At 35.2% G+C, this 20,556-nt stretch overlaps 1 protein-coding gene across 3 annotated transcripts in view; it reads right to left on the reverse strand.

The window, feature by feature from the left end:
• Positions 1-484: 484 nt before the first annotated feature.
• Positions 485-20,556, reverse strand: part of GLCE (glucuronic acid epimerase) — an 87,798-nt gene continuing 67,726 nt past the window's right edge. For all 3 annotated transcript variants that reach the window (XM_039865193.1, XM_039865195.1, XM_039865194.1), the window contains 3 exons: positions 11,404-11,999; positions 9,167-9,412; positions 485-4,249 (listed from right to left, as the gene is read on the reverse strand). In XM_039865193.1, coding sequence (XP_039721127.1) covers positions 3,225-4,249; positions 9,167-9,412; positions 11,404-11,986 — 1,854 coding nt within the window. In that variant the 5' untranslated portion in view covers positions 11,987-11,999 and the 3' untranslated portion in view covers positions 485-3,224. The remainder of the gene's footprint in view (positions 4,250-9,166; positions 9,413-11,403; positions 12,000-20,556) is intronic.

A 20,556-nucleotide genomic window follows, 5' to 3' on the forward strand; every position in this document is an offset into this window, starting at 1 on the left:
TATTCCAGAGAAGAGGCAAGTAGAGAAAATACAGGAAGGACCAACTTTCAAGTAAATCTAAGTCAGATAAAAATAGTTTCCAGCCTGAATTAACATGGGAAAGGCATTCTTCACAGCTGGCATGACACCCTGTTTTTCCTCATGTTACTCCTCCTCTTCTTCTACCTGGTACTCAGGGCTGAAACCACTGCGTAGGCTCTATTTCTATAATGCTTTCTCTGACTGACCACACAATTCAACATTTTAATTTTCTGAAACTGTTTTGTAGACATTGTGTTCCCCCTATAGACTAAACCTTCTAGGGTTAAGGCCTATGTGATACATAGGCTTCCCCATGTTGTCTTAAAGGGCCTGATAGGACTTTTAACGAACATTTGTTGCCTGACTAGTTGTCACAAGCTGAACAGGAAATGATGATCATAAATCTGCTTGCTGGGATCAAATAATCTTAGAATAATTAAAGAAAGAGAAATATCCAGGTATATTCCTTTTAAGATAAAAACTTTATTTTACAATTTTATAAAGCAGCTTTACATTAAGCACAAACAATCCATTTACCTTGTATAGAAACAAAATACCTTTCCATCTGCAAAAAATCAAGTTTTGCTGTATATAAAACTAACATGTGCACATTGTGCTTAAACTGCAAAGTCTGTACAGCTTTACAAAGGACTACCCTTCAGAAGGGCATCCAGTAAACACTTTATTGCATATTTAACACATGGTATATAACCCACATGTACAATGGAGGAAAAACAAGAAAAACAATTACAAGAAGGATGAAAATAGCAGCTTTCAGTGAAAGTATGCACACTGACAAAGAAAAAGGACTGCCACATCCGGAGAGTTGTGCTTGTGTGTCATTTTTATATTTGCTCACATACACTGGATGTTTTTTGGATGAAGCCTTTATGTACAGTAACTGTTAAAGGGTCAAACTTGACCTTTATCTGGAAACTTTTGGCTGGTTTTAAAACTGAAGTGGCAACAGATTTAATTCAACATCAAAGCCAACTCACAATAAGTGTGAAAAACTAATACCCATAATCTTGAAACAAAGAAAAATTTAAAGAAACAAAACAAAACTTTAAAATACCTGCCCCATTCTCTTTAAGTTCAAAATAAGTAAACATTTTACATGATTTTAAACCCTAGAAAACTCCATAGTGTTTAGGAACAAAATGCAATGGATGGTCTTGGGCAGCGTTCCTCCATGTATGCCCCCAGATCGCCTGAATCAGAATCACCTGAACACTTGTTAAAAATGCAGATTGCCATGGCACACAGGCAGATTTACTGAATACCTGGAACCTGTATTTCAATAAGCTCCCAGGTGGTTCTGAGGCATTCTAAAGTTTGAGAACCAGTAGTTTGTACTGATGGTGCTGCTATAGGTTCAACTCACTCGCTTAGAAAATTCTGGGATCACAAGAAAAATCAAGTTGCTGTTGCAATGTGGAAGGCAGTGTGAAACCAACAGCAAAGAACTAGCAATGCCATTTCTAGATCAAAATGTCTTTCCTTTTTCAGTGGAAAAAGACAGACACATTTTTAAGGCACTGATATTTGTCACAGAAGCAGTACCATACTGTTTTCATTGATTCCCATAATCTGAAGTACCAGTATGCAAACACAAGACAGAAGTCTGGAACGTTCTAAAATAATAACAAATACAATGAAGTAAAAATGGGAAAGTTTATTTTTGAAAACTGAAAATAAAAATGAAGGCATTCACATATTCTTGTTGGGACATCTAATGTATAAGAACTACAAAGGTCAAAAGCTAGGGAGAAACCTAATAACCCACAACTGTTTTGTGGGCAACATAGAGTTGTGATGGGCGTTTAATACAGGTCATAGACAAACTGCACTGTGGGGTTTTATATTTCCAATCTCTACGAGTTATAGTATTGATTTAGTGCATTGTCATACACTAAAACAAAAGATAGCAAAATCAACCTCCCTCAGTTCTGACCTAATGCTTGAAACATTATTGCCCAGGGTATGTGGGCTAGGAAGCCTATAGGTATAGGTGTAATGAATGAGACATAGTGAGATAAAAAAGCCAAATAAAGGTCTGATCACACATGTACAGGAAATGCAGTAGCATCACTTCTATCCAACAGCTGAAATAATGTAAAATTAAAATTGCAAGGAAAAAGAATAATGAGCAGAGTCAACAGTTTGGAAAGTTGATGACCAAGAATGATTTAAGTAGGAAAAAAGCCTGTTATAATTCTTGTATGTAATATTTCACTTAGTGTTTTTCTTTAAGGGGGCAAAAATTCTAAAAGGGTAGTGGTGGTGGACTTATCAAAATTACTAGCTCTTTCCCAAATTTAGGTCTATAATAAAACTTCCCAAATAATGTTCCAAAAATGTCTCCGCCAAATAGACAAAATTCTTGAGTGTAGTCTGAAATGAAATATAAAATTCTAGTGACAAGAAAACCATCACAATGGGGAATGGGGAGGGACAGACTGATTATCAAAACTTTATTGATTGTAGATCAAGTTTCGTAAAACTGATAATATTTTTGTAATTTCTTGTGCAGTCAACATATTTTGTTTTAGTTGTGCTTACATGACATAACTGTGAAGCCTGAACAGTGTTTTTAATTTACACATCAAGAAAACCATAAATTCAAAGTATTCTCTGTAAAAAACAAACTGAACAAATGCAACAAATGCTCATTTGCCCCCAAGAAGTTAATCTATAGGGAAAAAAAATCATTTAAAAAAGTTGCACACAGTCCATTATTCAGGCTACAAGTAAATATTTACTGTATTACAGCACATTATTTTTTTAAAGTCTGCTTTCAACATAAGCATAAATAATCACATTTTAAAAGCACCCCATACTAAGTTTTCAGGTAAGTGCTAGACAGTTGGCGAGTAATAGCTACTTACCATTTGCTTTCCCAAACCGAGAGGGACTGGGCTACCTGTGGAACTGTACAGGGTGATGAGCAAGGCAAAGTTAAACATCTTTGTTTAGCCCACTGACTAAACAGTCTCCTGCTCTAAATTCCATCTACATTTCTAAATATCCAAACCATGGAATGCAGTTATCTCAGAAGGCTGGTTTAAAGGATCATTTATCACTTTGATGTCATCCACAATAACCTAGTCTACGACCTTTTAATATGTGCCAATGCTCTGCTGAGAGAGGGCCCATAGTTTTTGTGTACAGCAGAGGCTGAAATATGATTTTGGTTGTGAGCTCTAGTTGTGCTTTGCCCTGCTGCCTTTAAGGTAGCTTTTCCATCTCTTGACAAATTCTTTGAAGATTGGGGACTCATCAATGGTGCCAAAGAGCTGCAGCTGATTGATGTGGGTGGTGTGATAGTCCCAGCGGGCCAGGTTGGGGGCGATGCCAAGCATGAAGTGCCGGAGGTCATAGATGGTTCCTGAGCCAGTGTCGTACAAGGGGAGCATGGCTTTGAGGGACTCCATGCCACGCTCATACAGGGACCTTGCTTCTTTCCCGAGTTTTTCCCCTGCAGTTTCTTTTAAGTCATAGAGCCCAATTAAAGAATACATAAAGCCATTTAAAACGAAAGAGCTAGGTGTGGTTGGATATTCTTCATACCAGTCATGTTTATTCATAAACACAGCTTTAACTCCATGCTGTTCTGATAGAGACTTGTAAGGGGCTGTTGCCCTTAAAGCTGAATTGAGGAATATATGGTCTTTTGTTAACAGATAGGCCCTGACTAATGTAGAAATGGCTTGCCCTTGGGCCATGGCAGAGTACCACCCTGGCTCTAAAGACTTAAACCCTTCTCCTAACTTACGGGTCACCATGATTGGCCAGCCACCTTTCTCATCCTGGTTCCTTACCAGCCAATCACTGGCGGCGAAAAATGCAGCCATGTGGGCTGTGGTAGAGATGGTAATGTTGTCGATGAATCCTTTCCCTTTTGCAATCAACCTAACCACCTTCTTGGGCATTATTTTGGTTGGCTTGACAGCTTTTGTGTTGGAAAGACCCACTCCTTTCCTGAGGTCAGTGACCAGGTCCCTGGTAACAGTGCTCCACGAAGTTCTGGGCCCGATGCCATAGTATATGTCTCTTTCTTTAAAAGCAATTAGCTGAGTATTTGAGACATAATGTACAGTGAAGAGCTGATTCTTTTCTGTGGTCTCTAGAACCACAGACACACTTCCATTTGTCAAGAACTTGAGGTCAAATGAAATAATAAAATCTTTTGTGTTCCCCAGTTGCAAAGATACACCTTCACTGGTTTCTGTAGAGGATAAAATATACCAACAAAGTCTGGTTAGAATAAAATCTCTTTGTAGTTAAAAGTTAACTGCAATTTATCCTTGAGAACAACTAATCGTACAAAATTAACACTTTGATATTTTGTCAGATGATTATTATTATTACTCAACCATAAATGATAGAATTGGTGAGTCCGTAATGGCTTGTGAGCATCACAGGCTCTTACCGTTTGGCCTGTGTGGTTTACATTTAGGGAGCTAAGAGCAAATGGCTAAGGAACTGCTGATCAAACTGCCTTTTCTAGATCAAACACTGGTTGATCAATAATCAATGACTGTTCTAGTACATCTATTCTGTAAAAAGAAAAAAATGGCCACAAGCTGGTTCAGCACATAATATTGCAAGAGAGAGGACAGAAGGAAAGAATGGCTATACATGAATGTAAAAATTTTTATTTAATTAACATTTAATAAATATTTACTATGTTCTAAGCGCTTTATACTCATTTAATCCTCATACAAATTAACAGAGTAAGTGCGATTATTACTCTCACTTTATAGATAAGGAACTTAGACACAGAGGACTAAGGTACAAAGATCTGAACCCAGGTTGTCAAGTATGGCTCTACATTACATGCTCTTAATCACTATTTGATATTTAAAATGATAGGTTTGTTTTCAGATATTTGCTGGAATTGTGAATAAAATTTCTGGAAATTAAGGAAGAGGCTCCTGTAGTTAACAAAAAGTGAGGGATAGTAGGGTAGGTGGAGGGAGAAGCACAGACTTTGGAGTTTTAAAAAAACCAAACTTGTTTAAATTCTTACTCTAACACTTACTAGCTTTGAGATGTTCAATAAATATACTCTGAGTCTCGGTTTCTTCATATGTTAAAGAGAGAAAATATTACTCTGCAAAGTAATTGTGAGAATTAAAAAAAAAAAAAGATAGTGGCTTTGAACATAGTAAAATATGATAGTGATTATTCTTATTATTCTGAAGCCACTGGCTTCAGAGGCTGATAAAATAGTAAAAGCTGTTTTATCTGGCAAATTATCAAATAGGAAATTTCTCTTGCATATGTATAATGCCATGATGGCTAACTCCCAGAAAGATGACTTTTGGAATACTGCTGGGCTAGATCTACCAAGAAAAGAAACTGAACACATTAAACCAGAGAGCAGGGGCAGTGAGAACAGCAGCAAAAAATATATGTTGTACACATTTTATAACACTAAAGGCAAATATGAATATCTTGATCTTTATAGAGCTTAAAATTTCAAAACATATTCACATGTATTATCTCCTTTGATCGCTACAGTAATCTGCTGAGGCTGGTAGAACAGGAAATATCACTTTCATTTTAGAGATGAAGATATGGAGGTTTTGCAAGGTTAAAAGGTTTGCCCAAAGCCAAAAGCTAATTAGTGGTGGAGCAGGAACTAGAAACCAGGATTCCTGGACCCAAGTTCAAAAACTGTGAAAAAGAAATTGTATTGGAAACGGCATCCTCATGTGAATAATTAGTGGAAGAGTTATTTTTCTTAAATACAGTCATAGAATCAGATCTGCTTTGAGCTGTCCTTGGGGAAATCTTTAGTGTCACCAGGAACAAAGATTAGAAATGTGAACTGATGACAGTATACACAGTGTGATTAGTTTGGAGAGTATTAGCATTTTTAGTTGATCGTTTAACTCTCCTAACATTGGACTTTACCAGTGTAGATATAATTGAACCAAGGCTCTTACTACTTCATTTAATGAGACAATTATGGAAAGAACAAGAACATCATGATAGACTGATGCATCAAATGACTCTTTGATTTTTTAAAAAGTGATTTCAGAAGTATACTTCTAATACAGTAAAAATTCATTTAACTGGAAAAATGTGAACATGCAATCTCTTTCTAGCATTTTCCTGCATCTATAGTAAAATGGAATCTGATGCTCAGTATAACATCCCTGAAACACTGCAGGATTCCGCTGACTTATAAATCACTCAAGATTAAATTATATTCAGCAGAACAGACTATCTTGAGTACTACTTATTTTTTCATTCTTAGGGTAATGCCTCATTAATCTGACAACAGTATTAACTATGACATCCATTCTCACCAAACTGGGTAACAATGACTCATCTTTAGAAGTCCAAACGGGAGGAAACTGTAGAAGTATTCATTTTTCTCTCAGAATCTCATTCTAATTTTCACTTTATGTATACAAATCCAATGAAATGTCTCAACATAACAGATTAGTTCAAAGAACTCAGTAATGAGTGATATTGTGAGATGTAACCTTTTAAAAAACCACTATTAGTTTTCCTAAAACCTAACACCACTAGAGGGGATTACTGAGCCACATAGAACAATCCCCAATTTAAATCGATCTACCAAAAATCATAATCTTGAAAAGAATTTTGACATAGTTCTTTTAATTATCATTTTATAGATGTACGGAGAAGTTAAATAAACTGTCAGCATCACTCAGGATACGAATGGTAGCAAATGAAATGTGCCTGTGGTTGTGGCAGCCACTGCGGAAATGTACTAGGCAAGGCTCTGAGCTCTACTGGAGGTTAGCTATCTGGAGACCCCTGCTTTAAATCTGCTAATGTAAAGTTTTCATGACCCCTACTCTCTCTGAGCAGTTCCTAGGAGTCACTACAAGTGTCTATTTTTTGGATATGTGTACATATACCTTAGGCAACAAAGAATGATAAGCATTTAAGAGTAGTCTTTAAATCAGTGTTTTCACATACAACACAAACTGTTATCACTCATTCATTTTATCAACAGTTTTACCTATGTGAAGTGAGACAAGGCCCTACTCAGAATCTCCAGGAATAGTGAGAGATAATGGTCAGGTAGAAGAGAAGCTCACAAGAAGCCTGAGAAAGAATGGCTACAGAGAAAGGAGAAAGTGAGGTCATGGAAATGAAGTGAAGAGAGTGCTTTGGGAAAGCTCCTTTAATTTAATATACTACAGGTAGAAAGTTTCAATTCGTTTCATTTTAAAATTAGGAAGAGGAACAAAACATTATTCAATAAATAAAACAATGCTGCAGACCCATGTTATGATTCTTTCTTCTAGATGATGTTGTCCTTTTCAAGGAAAAAAATTCAAGGCCAAAAAAGAAAAAGTAAAAGGCTGACAGCATTCAGGTCTTTGTTATCCAGAGTCTCACCTTACTTAGGTCCATACTTTTATGTATGAGTCCAAATTTCTTCTCAAAAGTGATTCTCTGATTTATCTCCCACGAGGTCTATATCTTCTAAGATGCCTCATCTCCCATACCCATGCCTTAATAAAACAGACTCACCTCTGGGATTTCTTTCTCCTGCTATGAGCAAAAATTCCCAAGTAACTTCAAGTCATTCTCCTTCATATATTTGTATCAAATGCAATGCCAGGCACAATCAGGATATGAGAACAAGCACCCCAGCTAGCACACTCCCTCCAGCAGGGAGTTCCAACTGTAAGTAGCTTGTATCCCACTGGCAGAGTGACTGTCACAGACAGAGTTCTCTCCTCTATATGCTTAAAACCACCTCAGGAAGTAGTTTTATCTCCAGCTACTGGCTGCAGAATGAAGGGCTAAAGTGTGGGTCCCTCATTTAGTATAAGGGGACCTATCTTTTGTATTACACAGGGAATCTAAAAGTGTATCATGAAATCTATGGCTCTAAACAGAATTCAAAAGATTGTTCTAGAAAACTTCCCAGCACTTGAGGAGATCAAGATGAGGACTGTTGTTTTCCACTCTAATCCAGACAACATTATTAATGCAAAAATAAGCACCTTGGGTGCATCCCAAACCAAATGTCCTTTTGCTTAGTCTAATCATTTCTTACTGCAATAACCTCTTAAGTATTGCAAGCTAAATATTCTTAAACATTTCTACATACTTTCTTACCCAGCCAAGCAAAGATGCTCTATGTACTGGATGGAATATCACAGAATGCCATAGGAGAAAAGAAGTTCTAGTCATAGAATAAAAACAAAAGGTCACCCATTATTTTCACTGCATTAAGCACTCGTAAATCCATTACTTAAGGCCATCCAGAATGAGTAGATCTGTATTGTGGTTTTCAAGGTCTGTGAATTACATAGTCATCAATAAAGGACAAGGAGAGAATACAGAAGAGGTCTTATAACCTTTTTTCTTTTTTTATTTACCAACTACAAGGTTGGCAGGAGCGGGGAATGAGTTCTGTTTTTGATAACATTTCTCCATAGAAAATTTAAGCCTGAGGTGCTAACTAAAATTATTTCATTGTCTTTTTAAGTAATGGACTCATTAATTCTCATAGATATTGATTAGTGGAGAAAAATGCATTACATCCTAATTAATGATACTGTCTTAGTAAAAGGGGAAATGTTGCATAAAGTTAATTTGATTTAATAAATGATTTTATTAATGAAATGGTTTTATATGAAGTTTGAGACAATCTAGTGCATTAACGAAATTCAATATAGGAAGCAGGCCTAGTGGATAATGTTGTATTACCCTGAAAAAATTAAAAGCTACTGGTAAAAAATAGGCAAAGGAAAGGATGGTCCTTTCTATAAAGTAAAATTTCTACCTTATTATAAAATAGTTTAAAAGTTAAAGAATAAATACTATACTAAAATATTAAACTGAGGAACTTCACTCCTGCAGGATGTAGATCCCTGGAAGGAGATGCACACCAGGCAGTAAGCTGGACCTTAATATTCAATCTATGGCTTGGCTTGTCACACAGTAAATATGCCTTTTATAACCTTGGATTTTTGGCTGTTCCTTTCTTAGGGATTTCATTTGGGTGACACCATTTGTTTCTTTATATATGCAATATAAAGGGTTTGCTAATGTGTTTTTTAAAACCATAAAAAGAATTTTAAGGAAGAGTCAGATGCCATAAATGAACATAAAATTAGCAGACACATTATGTATCACTTACCTGGAGCAACAAACTGTTTAACATTGGTGAACCTAGACTTATCAGCCACACTAGCCATAGAGCAGCCCTTTGGCACAGTCCAGTCATTGGGCTTGCTGGTTTTGTCCCTGTCTTCTGCTGTTTCATATACCTCTATGTGAGGGGGTTTCTCAGTTAGATTCTTGCTGTAATGACTTAACCCATACTGTGCAATCTGGATTGGGTAGAAATAGCCTTGAGGTCCCCACTGTGTAGATAAAGGTACACCTATAAAATAGAAACAAAATAAATAACTATGTCCAGATATAAAGGTACACCTATAAAATAGAAACAAAATAAATAACTATGTCCAGATATTTATAAGTTTGTTCTGAACACCACTCTTCAGTTTTACTTCTAGGGATATTATACGATTATCAGCAAATTTTGAGCTTCCGTATTATGCCGTTTTCATAATTACTAAAAAATAGTACCAAATTAACCAGATATGAAAAACAAAATTAAGTGTTCATTCACTCTCATTCACTATTTGTATACAGCAATGTAATGTTGTAGATTGCCTTTTAAGGACTGACTTTTTATGTGTTACTTTTGCTCATAGCTATAGATGTCATGTTTCATAATCCTGTTTCACACGTTCAAGTTTTACACAATTTAAATACATGCAGAGAATGTTAAGGTCTGGTCTAATAAGTATGTAATCTGATGGTTAAAGTATTCATGTAGGAAGCCAGTTAAGACTAGGCAACTTAAAGTATAAACATAGCTTGTGATTCTCTTTCATATCCTTGATGTTAAAATGAAATTCTTGAGACCAAGTATTTTTTAATGAATTAGATTTTAAACATTAGATTCTTGAAAATAATTCATTAATGGATTATTTCTTATAAAGTTCTAAGGAAAACCTTGAAATGTTATCAGTGTTTATTTTAGTAATTTCCTACATAGGAAATACAATCATACCCCACTGTGCAGAATATTGTATTGTTACATCATGGTATATGTGTTGAGAGATAAACTCTTATCTGTAATTCTAGTCCCAGTAGAAACTGGGCACCTATAAAACTGTACGTCCTCTGATGTAGTTTCAACACAGTTTAAGACATTAGAGACTACAGAGGCTAAGAAACCTAGGCTACAAATAAACTTTTAACTTCTGTACTCCTTCTCCAAGAGGGAGATTTTTTTTCAAAATTCAAATAGAATTATTTTCATTTAATAAAAGGCTTATACAATCTCATTAAAGATGGGTGATAACTACGAAAATATGCAATTGGTATAAGAATTGATAGAGGGATCAATGGAATAGGAGGCCAGAAACATACTCCAGTATTCAAAATATTTTAATATAATGATAAAGATTGCATCATGAATCAGTGGGGAAAAGAAATTATTCAAGACATGTTAAGGAAAAATGTCTAAAGTAAGACCCAAACCTTGTACACCATTTACCAAAAACATAAATTAATTTAGCTGGACTAAAGTTATATATATAAAAACAAAACCACAAAACTATTACAGAAAATACAGATGAAGAGCTGATCGTCAGGTGGCAAATGACTTTCTAAACATAAGAAAGATTTAAAAAAAAAAAATCCCAAAGTTTAGTAAATAGAACTGAGAACTAAATTAACAAATCGTAAGTAAATGAAAAGTCAAATTCAATTTGGCTTTCTGATCAATATGGGGTTTCAAGTACAAATTCTAAATTGTACTAATATACTCATAAGGAACCCCCACGGTCCCAAGTTTGAAAGACAATGAAAGACAACAGGTGATAGACTATAGGAGTTCAGGATAAGCTCAGAGAAAATGGTATGTATTATATTGTACTGAGGACTTTAAACATCTATCCAGAGATGATACCTGGCTAATCTGGTAATGAGACTGTTATTGGGACATTGATGAGTCCATTGAATGGTCTCTGTCCCTTTTCCATCTCCTTTTACAAATAACAACTATATATTTTTACATAAAATTTCTGGAGATGCTGTGCCTTGGTCTTACTGGTGAGAATTTTAGATTCTGAGGTAGGTTAATGGAATAATCCTATTTGATCAGGTATGATCTTATTGCAACGCTTAAACCATCTAGAAAGCTGTCCTAGGCAGACTTAATCTGTTCCTCCCTGCTAAGTCAGCATGATAAAAGGTCTCTTATAAGCAGGCTATGTATGCACTTGCTATACAATTAACACCTATAGGTTCTTATTCCCCAATATAATAAGGGTAAAAAAATGCAGTAGAGCAGATACCAACCTTCAACCCCACTTATGCACTTGACTCTGTCTCGGACTTCCACATTGTAGCCTTCAAAGGACATAAACACACCATCAGGGTAATAAGGGGCTCTCTGTGCATAGACTTTGGAATAGCTATGAGAGAATTCAAACCGATCATAGCCATCATACTGAACCATCTTTCCATAAACATCAAAATATTTCTCTACCCAAGTGAATGGAAGAAAGATTTCATTCCCCTCTCGTCTCCCTTTAATAGTGTGTTCATCATTTATGAGACAGTCAATTTCTTCATATTTGAGCCCTAGCACTTTGCTTCCCCCATTGCTACTGAAGCCACCAGCGACAGGGGGTGCTTTCTGCTGTTCCTGAGGGAATGCCTCCTCAGACTGCTTGGCCAGGTGGTTCACATAGTTGTTACTCTCAGATGCTGCTGCTCTTTTTTCTAATCCATCCACTCTGAAGCCACTACTCAAGTGCCGTGGAAACTGGATTGCTTTGTCGCTGGAACACTTATTCCACAAAAGTACTGTGACCAAAATGAAGAGTGCGCAGATGATAATCAAAGTCTTATAATTGACCCGAGCTGCCAGGCAACGCATATTCAGACCATACCTATGGAGGCAAGAAGAAAAATTCATGCAAAGATGCACTACTGACGTTTCATACAATAAGTTTTTCTTTCTTTTTTCATTAGGGGAATTTTATTAATTGCACGTGATCTGATCAGATTTAAAATTACTAACTCAAACTTTCAGCAGAGACAAAAGGCAAGTGGTGCTTTTCCCTCTTAAAATTCTCGGCACGATCCTCTAAAGCAGATTCCCAAAATTTGTGGCTCCATTTGTATCTTATTAATGTTTTCATAAAGCCCGTAGGTGAAAAGAAATATCTAATAGTTCCATTTATTAAATAGTTGGTTCCAATACATATTTTTGTCCTAACAATTCAGTAGCTGTTTAAAAAAAAAAAAAATCAGGTCTTGTTAAGGTAAACACTGACATCTGTGTTGCCAAATCCAACAGTGAATTTTTACTACTCATCCTGCTTGACTTCTCAGAAGTATGAAATAGTCGATGACTTCTTATGGAAATACCTTCTGCTCATGGCTTCTGGGGCACCATTCTCTCTTGGTTCTCCTTATACCCCACTGGCTGCTCCTCCTCAGTCATCTTTGATCATTCCTTCTCAGCCCCTGAACATTAAATGTTGGAGTGCTTTTGGGTCTCAGTCCTCAGACCTCTTCTTTATCTCTATTCACTCCTAGGTGATCTCACCCAATCTCATAGCTTTAAATACAATTTATATGCTGACTACTCCCAAAAATTCTATCTCCAGGCCAGACCTTTTTTCAGAACTACAGACGCACATATCTAAGTGTCAATCCAAGCAACTGACATCTTTGCTTGGAAGTCAAATGGATTTCTGAAATAAAACATCCAAAACTTAACTTCTAATCTTTCCCCCTCAAATTGTTCCTCCTTTCCTATTGCTCAGATCAGAAATCTTGACTTCTTCCTTGCTCACCCTACATCAAATCAGTCAGGAAATCCTATTGGCTCTATCTTCAAATTATACCCAGAATCCAACCTCTTTTCTGATACCACTGATACCACTATGTCAGAGCCACTGTCATCTTTCACTTGGAATAACACTTCAATGTTATCCAAACTGGTCTCTCTGCTTCTACTCTTGCTCTACTGTTCTACCCCCAAGTCTAATCACTACAGCAGTCAGAATGATGTTTTTAAATATAAGCCAGATCATGTCATTGCAGTCATGATGGGAGAAGAATCTGATGTCCCTGCTGGCCACATGTTCTAGCCAGTTGGGATTACATGCAAGCAGTCATGGGCTGTCTGCTGCTGGGGTCATTGAGAAATATAAAAAATTATGGGTTAGTTATATGTGCAATAAATGTATTATTTTAGCCTGCTAAGAGTGAAGGGAGTAGTCTCACTGCTGTTTGCCACAGTAGCTCTGTAATTTATTTTGTGGTTAAATCCACAAATACTTATTTTATTGTTTGTAATCCTCCTTCCCTTTTCCTCTCAATAAATCCTTTTGGCACCAATGGGATAAAAAAAAATCAAAGCCCAGAATGAATATGTTTAATGAAAAATTATCCAATAATTTCATTTTTCAAGAAGGTTGATGGTGAATGTGTAATCCACTCATTTCTTTTAACTCCAAGAGAAGGTAAACTTTGAGTCCTTGCCTGTCTGAAAACAACTTTCTACTACTCTCACCTTTGATGAATAAGTTTGGCAGGGATATAAAATCCCTGGTTGCACATTATTTTCTTTCAAAATGTTGTAGCCAATATTTTACTGTCTTAAAGCATTTTTTGTTACTGATGAAAGGTTTGATTTCAGTCTGATACTTGTCACTTTGTACATGACTTCCCTCTGGATCTTTTGCTTCTCCTAGGAATTCTGCAGTTTTGTGAGAATGCATTACAGTAAGATATCTGATTCACTATTTCAGCACTGGTGTGCTCTTTCAATCTGGAAGACTGAAATCTTATTCTTATTTAATGAATGTAGTATCTTCTTACAGCTCTGAGTATATTAGGGTTCCTCTTTTGTAAAGTTCTCTCTGATTAGCTCTATTTCCTTCAGTGGCAGTTTTTCTGGTTATTTTAGTCTCTCTTTCATGCTATTAGTTTTCCTTACATGCCTGGTGATCTCTGGTTACTCATTCATATTTAGGCCTGAATGACTCAGTAGCCAACATAGATTTTCTGTTACTGTGAAGATGGTCTGTTTTTTGGCTAGACTGCTCTCCTGAGGGGGTTTCTGTGTGGGTTAGGAATTGGCTGTTCCTTTAGGATGTGGGGTGGGGAGCCAGCAGACCAGACCCTCTAAATGTGAGAATAAAGATTTTTTTTTTCTCCTTTTTTTCTGGGGACATAACTGGTACTATAGAAACCTTAGCTTTCCCCAATTTCTCTAAAGAAAATCTGCCTGGTGTTTTGCCTGGGGTTCATGCGAGCTATCTGCAATCCAACTGCAGGGGTGGGAGGGAATGAGAAGAGGATATAGTTGTGCCTTCCAGTACTTGAACAGAGATCCAGAAATCTGCTCGATTATCACTCTTTGGTAATCATTCTATTTATTGTTACTGGCTTCTTCATTTCTTATTTCTATACATTTTATTTCACTGGGCATCAGCAGGAAAAGGGGGCAAGGATATGAGTTTGGTCTATCTTGGAAATTATACACAGATTTTAAGAGCTGAAATACATATTTTCTCATCTGCATTATTATTATGAGAAAATGTGTTGATTACTAAAAAACCAAAGTGTGGTACAAGCAAACCTTCAGAAGTCAAATATTTATAAATTGAGGATTTCTTTATATTGTAGTACAGGCAAACTGATAGTACTAAATGATATTTATTTATTTTTTTAATCCTTCATTAAAAACACTTATCTGCCAACATTTGAATCATCTGTCAGCTATACCCAACATTTAGACCAATTAAAATAGACGTATAAAGCTTTTTATCTCATCTTTGAGAAGTGCCTGTCCTCCATGACTCAAATGAGAGTAATCCTGCTTATGAGAACTAGGATACCATTGTAATGAGGCACATGAGGGGAAAGTAAAGAAAAATCAACATTAAAAGCTTTCAATAAGCTTTATACCCAGATTTTGTTATCTGATACCATTCCTTACTAAAAGCAATCAGGGCTTCTTAAAGAAATGGATGACTCCAGGTCTGGGGCCTTGCCATGTCAGAAAACAAAGAAAACTTTCAAATATCAATGGGATCATAATCCAGGGGATCAAAAAAGTAGGTAAAACAGGATAGGTAAAACAAGATTAGAACTGTGTTAATAATTGCTGAAGCTAAAAGATATGTTGGAGGTTTACTCTATTTTTCTCTATACTTTTGTTTATGTTTAAACATTTCAATAATTTAAAAACTAGTATCACTAGTAGCAAAAAGATACAGCACAGGAATCAGCCTGAAAAGTCTCCTTCCCCACTAGTCAAAGTTGTGAGAATTAGTATTGATATTAAATGAACCATACTGAATCAATAAAAATCTTGAGTCTACAATGATATGAAAAAGGAGAAAGCCAGAAAACAAACGAACATGTCACTTTCTGAGCTAGTGAAAATTGGTAACTAAGTGAAAAAATTTATCTATCTGACCTTTGTAGGAGAACAAACTAATAGCCTCGATATTAAAAAATTCTATTTTACAGAAAAAGAATGGCTAATAATGTTGAATTTTTTTTAATCAGAAAATTAGCATTATGGAATCCTTCATGAAATTACTAATTTAGGTAAATATTATATATTTAGGTATATGTTTGATTCATACTGTGAGACCTAGAGATTCATACTATGCAAAGTGACACCAAATGCATTATTTTCTAATCAAAAGGAGAAAAAGATGAAACTCCACAATGAAGAGATATGATAGTCATTACCCTAATTCAGTCTCATTAGCAGTGACTCATCCAGATATGGTGTCTCTTAATAAGTTAAAATAAACAGTACATAATATCATATATCCCAAACAAAAATGTTTAACTTGGATCTCTCAGGCCTTAAGATTTAACTTCTAGTTAATAGGAAACATAAGAGATAGAGGAACAAGTTAAATACGGAAGCAACCAGACACATTTAGAAGGTGTGACATCCTGTAGAAGAGCTGGCCCCATCTCCTCAATAAATGAGTGGTATGAAAAGAAAAAGAAGACTGGGTTAGATGTTTTCTTTTTTTTTAAGAGATGTAAGGGATATAACAAACAGATGTGAAAGTTGATCCTACACTAGGAAATCTGACTATGGACTTGAAAAGAAGGAAAGATGGAAAGACATATGGAGATTATTTTAAAAAAGGTTACAAAACAGTAATATAATATGATCTCACTTTAGTAAACAATGCTTCCATGATTAAATTTACTGTTTTTTAACTGTAAAAAAATTGAAAATTAAGGTCAAAGACAACTTTGTTAAAACTATTGAAAGAAATGTAAATTTTAAGTTAAAAATGTCTATAAATATTTAGTTTTGAAACTAGGCACTGACATGTGGGGGAGGGGAAGGAAAGAGGTAGGGGAGATAAAAGAAGATGGGAGAAAGAAAACCCTGAGTACTGACATGCAGTATTAACTACCAAATAAGCTTATCTAAAGGTAAATGCGATCATTTTACTATAATGTTGTTCAAATCCTAGGAAACTGACTACAGAAACTGTCAAATTTCAAAAAGTACACTGCATTGACATTTTAAGTATAAATGATAGCAACTTTAAAAGCTAAAATGAGGGTTTTCTGCTGTGTGGTGATAAGCTTCCTACTTACTTTAAAGCTTTTGGCACATCCATGAACTAGATTAATCTTTCAAGTTAAAAAAAAGAGTTTAAAAACCCATAAATTCAAAAACCTTGAAACCTCATCTATTGTTGATCCTAAAGATTTATTTTATTAGAAACATAATGCAATAAAAATTGGTTTATAGTAACTCTGGATATCTAAAATAACATTCAGAAAATAACATTCAGTAAGCATCATAAACTGTGGAAAAACTTTGCAAAAGTAGTTAAAAATTAGGGAAAGCAAAATATAAGTTTTCCTTTGGCAGAGCAAATTATTCTCTTCTAAAATGATGTACAATTCAAAGAACTCTTCTGTGATAACTTACTTTTCAAATTCATTTTCTTAACTGCATATTTCAAGTAACCATTAAAGTAGTTCAGTAAACATTAAAACTGGATATCACCATCAGTGTTTAAAATATGAAGGCCATACTTCAGTTAAGAAAAACCTTTAAATAAATTTGTAAAAGATTTCATTGGAAAAAAATTATTAGCCTTTTCTTTCCTCTAATAATGCAGACCAAGATTTGCTTGCTCATTCTTTTCTCTTATTTATTTATATATCTAACGAGCTACATTTGTTATAATTCTTTGGTGCCAAGTACATAGAAAGAATAGTAGCTGCTCAACAGATAAGCAAACTGAATGACTGGTTCAATCAGCTTCTATTCAGAGCTACTATGTGGCAGGTAAGGCATTACCCTGTCCTAGATTAGTGGGAAATCGATCTTATGAGACAAGAAAAGTTACATACATAGTCTTATGGTATGAAACATACAGGGGGAAGCCTGTAACTCTCCCTTACCTTTTTAAGATGTTAAGAAAAGCTTCAAGGTGGAACGAATAGAAGACCAACAGCCAAGAATGCTCCCAAATCAAGATATTTGTACTTGCCATTCCCTCTGCCTGGCATTCATTTCGGAAAACCCACTGGCTTGTTCCCTTACTTCTTCAGGCCCCTCCTCAAGGGTCAATCTATCAAAGAGGCCTCTTCTGACCACTCTATCTAAAATAGCAGTTCTCACCCCATCGTTCTCTAGGTCCTTACTTAGCTTTATTTTTCTTTATAGCATTTGTCACCATTTGGTATTACATATATGTATTTAGGCTATTAGCCATCTCCAATCCACTAGAATCCAAGCTCCACAAGGATTGGGATTTTTGTTCTCCTGGGTCCCCAGTGGCTAGAAATGTGTCTAGTTCAGAGTAGGCATTCAATAAAGATTTGCTGAATGAACAAACATTGTTAAGTATGCAATTTAAAAAATAACAGACATTTGAAAGAGACGATTTTGTTTTCTTTCCCATATGTGGGTATTCTGAAATCATAATCCAAAAAAAAAGAAAATGAACATAACAAACGCAACAGAATATGGATTGTCATACTGTATATTGGCCAACTCTTTAAAATAGATTTACAATTTAATTACTGCTGTTACTAATGTTCCATCTGTTTACTGCTTGACAGACCAAGATTTAAATTACACAGTCAAATGGTTAAGCATTCTGTGATAGCTCTAACTCAAAGGAGAACTGTCTAATATTTCTGGTGGTCAGGCCACTTCTAGTAATGTAAACAAGTGGTATTCTCTGTCAATTACCCACAATAAGAGACAATCTGGGAAGGTAATTTTGCTAGTCTATTTTTTAAATAATAAAGTTAAAATAATCTTTGATACAAGTGGCTCACAATGCTTCACATAAAATTATATTTCTAGGCAAACATCCCAAAGAAACTGAGCAGGGGGCACATGATCTGCATTTCACAGATGAAGAGACAGACTAAGGTATAATAGCCCACAAGAGCTTCACTGAAGAGGGCTAGGACAAAGCCAAGAAAAATGAGAACCTAAACGTGATTTAAAATTGTTTCTCTGTTTTACAGATGATGAAACTGAGGCTTTTGTGATGTTTAGTAATTTACCCTAGGTCACATGATCATTTGACAGTTCACTTGAGATTTGAACTCCAGTTTGTCTGACTCCAAATTGTGTTTTTAACTGACTTGTCATAGGGTATCTTTGAGCAGATATATATTTCAGAAGCTGATTACTACTTTTCCCCAGGAGATATTCTAATTTGTAACAGGTTACCAGTTGTGAACTGAACTCAAACATTAACAGGTCTTACTCTAGACAAAGTTGAACTTTGACCTTCAAACAACAAACAGTGTGCAAAGATAAAATACAATTTAAGGAAAAGTTATCTAGTTATTCTAAAAATTTATAAGCATTTTGAATAAAGCTACTGGAGTTTTTGGATTCTCGAATTTTCTTCAAATCTAACAGTACAATTACATTCCATATTAATGTAAGAAAAGAATAGAAATGAGTCATAATTGTGAATATTTATATTTACATAGCCTAATAAAGCTACCTGGTCTCCAGGTGTATTAGAATAATTAAGCCCTTGAAAATAGGATCCCCATGGGCTTCACAAATCTAGCAACAGCTTACAAATGCATTACAAAGCTTCATTTCTGCTAATAATTATGATGTTCTGGGATAGCTTGTTGAAGCAAAACCTTTCTTTAGAGACAGAAACAGAGCATAATAACTCTTTCATCAGTCCATGTTAATCTGAGGCTTTGAAAATAATGTATTGGTGTTCTAAAAATCCCAAGGTGGTAGTATATATAGAGAGAGTAACTATCATTAGTATAAAAAGTTAGAGTGTAAAAAAGTATAAATCTTAAGATAAAAATATTTTTATTTCATGACTGTCTTTTTATTAGCCATGGCCAAAACGAAACAAAACAAAAACAAAAACCCACAACCTAGAACATGCTATGACTTCTTTTCTACTTAATTTCTGGCAAGAGCATATAATTTGGATATAGATTGTGTGTAATTACCCTCAGAATGAAAATTACCTGTGACATCAAAGCTCAAATTTATCTGCTCGGTTACTCAACACAAATCTGCTTTGAAGCAACTTAAACCAATACTTTTGCTTTCTCTGCTATTCTCCTAGAAACACTCATTGCCATATCAGGAAAAAACAAAACAAAAACGAGAAATTCCAAACTATATAAATAAAGGATAATCATCTAATAAAGAACACGTTAATTGTATAAACACTCAAAATACAACTTGGGAGTTAGGGGAAGATACACTTGTGGTACTGTGCTCTATTTGCAAAGAGGTTTGAGACCACCTGGTGTCTTCTATTAACCCAGAGTATGAAAGCTCACATTCATTTTTTCTCTCGATTTTTAAATAATTGTAGTAAAATACACGTAACATAAAATTTACCATCTTAACCATTTTTAAGTGTTCAGTTAAGCAGTATTAAATACATTCATAGTACTACTATCACTACCATTCATCTCCATACTCTCTTCATTTTGTTAAGTGAAATGTTTAGTGAAACTCACTAAACATTAAACAATAACTCCATATTCCTCTCTTCCCACCAGCCCCTAGCAACCACCAATATACTTTGTGTCTGTGATTTTGACTATGCTAAGTATCTCGTATAAATGAAATCATACAGTATTTGTCTTTTTGTGACTGGCCTATTTCACTTAGCATAGTGACCTCAAGTTTCACCCATATGGTAGTGTATGTCAGAATTGCCTTCCTTTTTAAGGCTGAATAATATTCCATTGCATGTATACACCACATTTGCTTATTTATTCACCAACTGACAGATGCTTGGATTGCTTCCACCTCTTGGCTATTGTGAATAATGTTGTTATAGATATGGGTATACAAATATCTTTTCAAGATCCTGTTTTTAATTCTTTTGGATATATACCCAGAAGCGAAATTGCTGGATCAGATGGTATTTCTATTTTTGAGTTTTTGAGGAATCACCATTCTATTTTCCACAA

Source organism: Pteropus medius, unplaced genomic scaffold (genome assembly GCF_902729225.1).
Source record: "Pteropus medius unplaced genomic scaffold, Ma_sr-lr_union100, whole genome shotgun sequence".
Classification (NCBI taxonomy): Eukaryota; Metazoa; Chordata; class Mammalia; order Chiroptera; family Pteropodidae; genus Pteropus; species Pteropus medius.